This window comes from Dermochelys coriacea, chromosome 9, assembly GCF_009764565.3.
Source record: "Dermochelys coriacea isolate rDerCor1 chromosome 9, rDerCor1.pri.v4, whole genome shotgun sequence".
NCBI classification, from domain to species: domain Eukaryota; kingdom Metazoa; phylum Chordata; order Testudines; family Dermochelyidae; genus Dermochelys; species Dermochelys coriacea.
In genome coordinates, this window is record NC_050076.1 from 8,851,382 (window position 1) to 8,857,722 (window position 6,341).

Consider the following 6,341-nt stretch of genomic DNA (forward strand, 5'->3'; position numbering starts at 1 on the left):
ATCTGCAACTAGCCTCCATCCCAAACTGCCCACCCACAAGACACACAAATCCCAGCGTCTCCCCCCTGTGATCTTTATCCAGTTGGACTATAAAGCTGCTTTCCTCTCACAAATATGAAGGATCACCCGGCTGCCCAGAAGATTGTGACTTCACCCTGTTAGTGGAAGAAAATTAATTGCCTTTTTATCTTCAACTGAACTAGAAGAGAGTTTCTTTTCCAGATCAAGAGGGGGAGGAAGAAATCTGCCCACAGCACGTCTACTCTTGGAAGGATACACACTAATACACTTACCAGCTACTTCCCTTTGGGGGAAGCACAGTTAGGAAAAGGCTCCATATGGAGGGCTTTCCTTCATATTTGGGGTTAAATCATTCAGTGCTTTGTGACCACCATTTGGTCTCAGCCAGGGAGCCAGGATGCAGCAGTCCAACCCCCAGGTACTTCTCTGATGGCCTTCATCAGTTTCTGCAGCATCCAACCTTTCACTTAAAAAGTTTCAATTTCTAGCCTTTTTGATTGTGGAGAAAAACCCCTGACTATGAACTGAGTAACCACTGAAGCACTTTTTCCTGTATTTGCAAACAGACAGCCTGAAACAGTCCATAGAAAGAGCAGCTGCCCCCACTCAGCTCAACAAAATGTTAACTCTGAAGGCTAAGGTCAGGGAATCCAATGCCAACATTTTGAAACGTTTCACCACGGATCAGGCTACTTGAAGAATCCAGGTAGAGTCCAAGGTTGTGAGTACTCTCCCTCTCCCACACCCCACTCTGCCCCTGGAATTTCAGCAGGAAATCCTGACTTTCAGACAGGATTGTTCATTGGGAAAAAAAAAACAAAAAATTGAGGGAACCCCCCCTCCCCTCCCACAAGAGTTTCTGACAACCAGCTTCCACGTGTGCCCTTGCAAATCTCCATCTCAGCACGCCATGGATGCTCTTCTGTTCATACCACGGACACCAAGCCCTCTTGAACCCCTTCCCACAATCCGCATCTCTCTGGGCCCAGCGACGCCCCACCACTTCAAGGGCAGATGCTCCTCATATCCACGGGGACGCCTTCGCCACCCCAGCCCGCTCCACGCAGACCGGCTGCGTCGCCCTGCAGGCGACTAGCACCACGGCGCAGAAAGTGGCTGATGGGCAAGGGTGGGCTGGACCGTCTCCCTCTGCAAGGGTCTGGGCAGCCCATTTGGGGGGGGGGGACCCAAAGCCACGCTCCCTAGCCGTGCCCTGACCCCCACAGCCCAGCGGTGCTGGTTTCCGTGGGCCCGGAGCCGTTTGGGGCAGCAACTCTGCATTCCCCGGTCCCACGCATCGGCAACACCCCATTCTTCGCCCCAGTGCCAGCGCCTCCAGATGTGCAACACGCCGGGCACCGGGCTGCCCGCCCGCCGAAAGGGGGTCACCCCAGCCAGGGCCAAGGAGGGAGGGTCTCGGTACCCCAGCCAACGCCCGGGAGGGGGATCCCACTCGCCCCCCCTCCCCCAGCCAGTGCCGGGGACACCACTGGAGGGTGCCCGCTCCAGCAGGGGAACGGGGACTCAGCGGTCGGGGTGTCCCGCGCCCCAGAGAGATCGGGGCAGCCGTCAGTCCGTCCGTCCGTCCGTCCCGGGGGTTCCCCCCACCCCACCCCGGGCCGGGGATCAGCGCCCCCCGGGCGGGAGAGGCGCAGCCCCGGGACGGTCCGGCGGGTCTCACCTTCCAGGGCGCGGCGGCCGCCGGGCAGGAGCAGCAGCAGCAGCACCGGCAGCAGCGGCGGCGCCGCGGCCATGGCGGGGGCGCGGGGCCGGGGCCCCGGCGGGCGGCGCGGCAGTGCCCGGACTCGGGGCGGCCCGGGCGGGCGGGCGGGTCGCCGGTGTCGGGGGGGGCCGGGGGGGCTCCGGTGCGGGGAGGGGGGGGGGGTGGTCCCGGGCTCCGCGAAGCGAATCGGCTCCGGCGCGGCTGCGGCTGCCCTGGGGTCTCGCGGCTCCGCTCGCCGCCGCTCACGCTCCAGCTCTGGGGGCTCCGGCTCCGCCGCCGCGGCTCAGCCACGGGGGGCGGGGCCCCGCCGCCAGTCACCCTCTCGACACGCCCCTGGCAACCAAATGCCGCACTCAGCGGGAGCGCAGCGCGGGGGACACGCCCATAACAACGCCAAGCGCGCAGCCCATTGGGCGTCGGGGGAGGGGGGGGGGTGCTAAACCCCGCCCCTAGCCACGAGGCGGAGCTTAACCGAGGGGCGGAGCGTCAGGGAAAGATGAATTAGATGGGGAGGGCTCTCGGGGCCGACTCGAAGCAGGCCCCGCCCCTGTCCCCGCCCATTGAGCGGCTAGAGGCAGAGCGAGGAGAGCGCCCCACCTAGCGGCCACAAATGGAACTGGCCTCTTAAAGGGCCTGCACCCCCTCCCCAGCCATGGGGGGCCACGAGAATGGCTTAAAATTAAGGATTCGTCGTGGGCTTGGCCCTGTTGGAACCCGCCATCCGCCACGTGCTGGAGCACGACAGCCCCCCCCCCATCCCAGGCTCCTGCCAGATTCCTCCTTGCCCCCCAGCCCCCACCCAGGCACCTCCTACAGTCCCTGATCCCCCCCACCTCCCAGGCTCCCCCCACAACCACCTCCTCCTCTGCCCCCGCTTGCTCCCCCAGTTCTCTCCCTTCACGGCAGCTGGCCCCCCCCTTGCTTTGCCACCTGGTGTTGCCCTGCCCCTTGTCTTCTCCTACCCCCTATATCCCTCTGCATCCCATCAGACTCCCTCCTGCCCCCCACATTCCCATTCCCCCTCAGTCTGCCATCTGCTCTCCATATTCCCCTGCACCCTCCTCCCCTTAGTCTCCCTCCCAGCCCCCACATTCTTCCTCCCCTTCACAGTCTCCTCACCTAGTTCCCAGGTGGTCTCATCTTTCCTGAAGGCAGCCTGGCTTCAGTCCCACTGGAAACAAGGCTGATGCGTGTCCAGTGGCTGCCCCACACCATGAATCCCTTAGTCCCAAGACTCCAGGTTCCTTTAAGATCAAAGGTACAGAGTCTACAGGACCCACACTCACCAACTCCTCCCTGCTCACCCCACCCCTGAGGCTGGCATGCAACTGGAGTGCCTCTGCCCACCTCCCTACCACTCTGCTGTTGCCCTCACCTCACCCCCCTTCTTGCTGCTTCACATTGCCATGCTGGGCCTTGCGACTGGCCCAGTCCTGGAGAACTGCAGCAGCGTAGGGCAAGAAAGCTTATAGTCAGGGCTAGGGCTGAGAGGATGTCTCCTCTGTCCCTCGGCTGCTGAAGGACGCCTGCTGAAGGACATGTAGCTAATGTGTAAAGGGAGTGACCCTGAGCCTCCGAACTCCTGGAGTGAGTCGGTTCCCCACTTTCATGGAGCACTCAGCGGCATTGGGCCTGGTGTGACCCCCGGGAGAAATGTCCAGACTTTGTAGCATTTTACAGGGCAGCTCCTTTGCTCTGCTCTGCTCCCTTGGCACAAAGTGGGAGGAGACGGGCTGTGCCTGTCTAGCTAGGGATTCTCCTGGCATAGGAGAGTTCCCAGATGGCATGCAGCTGGCATAACTGGATCCTGTGTCACCCTCCCTGCAGCCCCTCGTGCAGGGTGAGTGGAGGGAGCACAAGTCACTCTGGTTATCCCTAGCTAGTGGTCCTTAGGGGCCATCACCAGCTGGCATAAGAAAGAGCAGCCTCCAGGTTTCTCTAAAGTGCACTGGGACCAGGAGAGGGGCAGAGAATCAGAGAGCTGTAACCAGCCCCTTGGTACCTCCTGTCCCCCTTGTTCACTGGCTGTAATTGTCCATGGTCAAAGTAATTCATAGTGAAGCCTCCAGTCCCAACGCAATTGGGTTTGATCAGCGTCCCTCTCCAGGAGAAGGGAAAGCTGAGACTGAGAGGGGGGACGTGACTTGCCCAAGGCCAGACAGGGAGTCAGTGTCAGAGCCAAGAACAGAACTAGCAATGCCTCCAGTCAGGCTGCCTCCAGCAAGTTATCCCCCTATAAGGAGAACAATATCCTTCTGCTCTCCTCCGCTACCCCTACCCCAACTGCAACCTAGACTGTGAGTTCTCCAAGGCAGGGACTGCCTATGCCATGACTTTGCATGATGCACAGTGGGGCCCTATCCAGGTGCTCTGGGTGTGGTAATAAACAGATGGTTGGGCTTCCGATCTTTTACAGTCTGCTGTGGCAGTGATCCATCTGCCCCCTGGATGGGAACTGCATCCTACTTGCCCCTCCTCTTCCTCTCCTCATCCTCCGATGGAAGTTGGGGCTCATCTCGCTTCTGTTTGTGCCTGACTGGTTTAACTCAACCTCTCCACTCTGTTAGGAGGCCAGAGGATTGCCCAGCTCGCTGGCCAAGAAGGGCAGGGGGTGAATTTACCCAGTGCTTCCCAGAAATAGAGCCCCAGCCCCAGTGGGGCAGCAGTGAACGGCTGGGTGAGCCTCTCCTCTGCAGCTCCTCACCCACCAGAGCTGCCCTCAGCTGCTTAGAACGCAGGGGCTACAAAACTTTGGGCCTATGCAATGCTGGGCACACCTCAGATCCTTTGCCAGCATCAGTGGAAGGTTAGCCTAAAGCAGAATGTAGCCCCCGGGCAGTAACTGCACCTCCAGCCAGTGCCAGGCTGCTGCAGTCAATGGCACTTGGTTGCAATGGCAATTGCATATGCAAATTAAGCCCCCCTGTTACTGGAAAATCTGGCCCCGGTCATCCTTAGGCTTAAGAGTCAACATCCACTTTTTGGTATGGGGGAGCAATTCCCTTGTCTCTGTGTGTCTCACACAGGGCTACAAGAAGGCATGGATGGAAGACTCTTCGCAACCGTTCGGGTTAGAAACATCCTTGGAAGAAATAGAAAGCTCCCATTCTACACAGCCAGGATCCGCCTCTGCCACCCCACTGGGCAGGTGACTGACACCTGTGCTGCAAAGAGTCTAGCACCCAGACAGAAAACAGATACATGGCACAGCAGTCCCCAGGTGCCACTTTCTCTGCAGGGGCTTGGGTCTTATTGCCTTTCACATCCCTGGAGTGAGGGCCTTGGACTGGGCCACTGTCTAAGCTCTCCAGGCGAGGAGTGTGTCCTGCTGCGTGTGTGGACAGCATCAAGTACAGCAGAGGATGCTGATCAATGTCCAAATCCCTCTCTGTTCTCTACAGGGCATGTTGTCCCCCCGGTTGCAATGGCTCGGTTGCATTTTACAGTCTTATTACCGTGGCACCAGCAGTGAGGGTGGAAGCGAAGATTAAGAAGTATAGTTGATCGAGCAAAGGGAAACAGGAAGAGCTTAGAGAAAAGATATTCATGAATCAGTGCGCCAATTGGCCTGGCTGTTATTCCTGGGGTCTCTTCATTGGTCACCCATGGGGATTCGGACATGAGCTGAGTATCTGCGTGAAATGCTCACACAGCCCCACAGGTTTTGGCATTTTAACACCCCTGATTCATACAGGGAGGTCTGGTATTCAGCATTTCCTGTTTATTACCCAGAGTGCTCCAGGGAGCTGAAACAATGGTGTGACTGTCCCTTTGACATGGCAGATCCCATGTGTTGTGGCTTTCTCTTCTCTCCTCATGGAATGACAAGGAGAACAAACACAACCATCAGGCTGGAATACCCCTTAGCTACAGGACAGCACACGTTTGTCACACTTGCTATGGTGTTCTTGTTCGTTGGGTGGCTGCAGTGCATCATGGGAGATGAAGTCCAGCTGGGGAGTCTGGTACATAGAGGAGAATGGGGGAATGAGGCACCCAAACTACAACCCCCATGAGGCACTGCACTGGCATTTCAGAATCAACATTTTTCGGTTTTCAGGCAGTCAGTTTTTCAATGAAAAATTGATTTTTTTTTTTTTTACACAGTAAAACTTTTCACCAAAAAATGAATTTGGTCAAAACCCCAATTATCCATGGAAAAACAATTTCAATGGAAACAGTTTTGACCACTCCCTCATGGTAGCTCAGGGAGGAAGTGGCTGCCACGTTGTCCATCTATCCTGAACAACTTGACCTGGAAGAAGCAGGTCAGATGGAGGGGACTGAAAGAGGAGAGGGTAGCAGGCTGGCTGAGCATTACATGCAGATGGGGCGGTGTGGAAAGAAGTGCAAAGCTAGCTGGCAGAGAAGCAAACAGGGTCCTGAGGCTGGCATCATTAAGTAATGCACTATGAGAGACGGTCCGATCCATAGGGGGAAGATCAGTGTCATGGAGGGCCTGGGTGATGAGGTCAAAAGATTGACCATGATAGAAAAAAAGGAGAGAAAAATTCTATTGCATGTGTGCGAACTTGCTAACTGTAAATACTCCACTTTTACAATACTGAGCCATGTGGCTTCCCAGACAGCTGGAAAT

At 57.3% G+C, this 6,341-nt stretch overlaps 1 protein-coding gene across 2 annotated transcripts in view; it reads right to left on the reverse strand.

Moving 5' to 3' along the window:
- The window catches only part of EPHB3 (EPH receptor B3), a 50,284-nt gene extending 48,499 nt beyond the window's left edge, over positions 1-1,785 (reverse strand). For both annotated transcript variants that reach the window (XM_038416213.2, XM_038416212.2), the window contains exon 1: positions 1,703-1,785. In XM_038416213.2, coding sequence (XP_038272141.2) covers positions 1,703-1,775 — 73 coding nt within the window. In that variant the 5' untranslated portion in view covers positions 1,776-1,785. The remainder of the gene's footprint in view (positions 1-1,702) is intronic.
- Between the last annotated feature and the right edge of the window lie 4,556 nt (positions 1,786-6,341).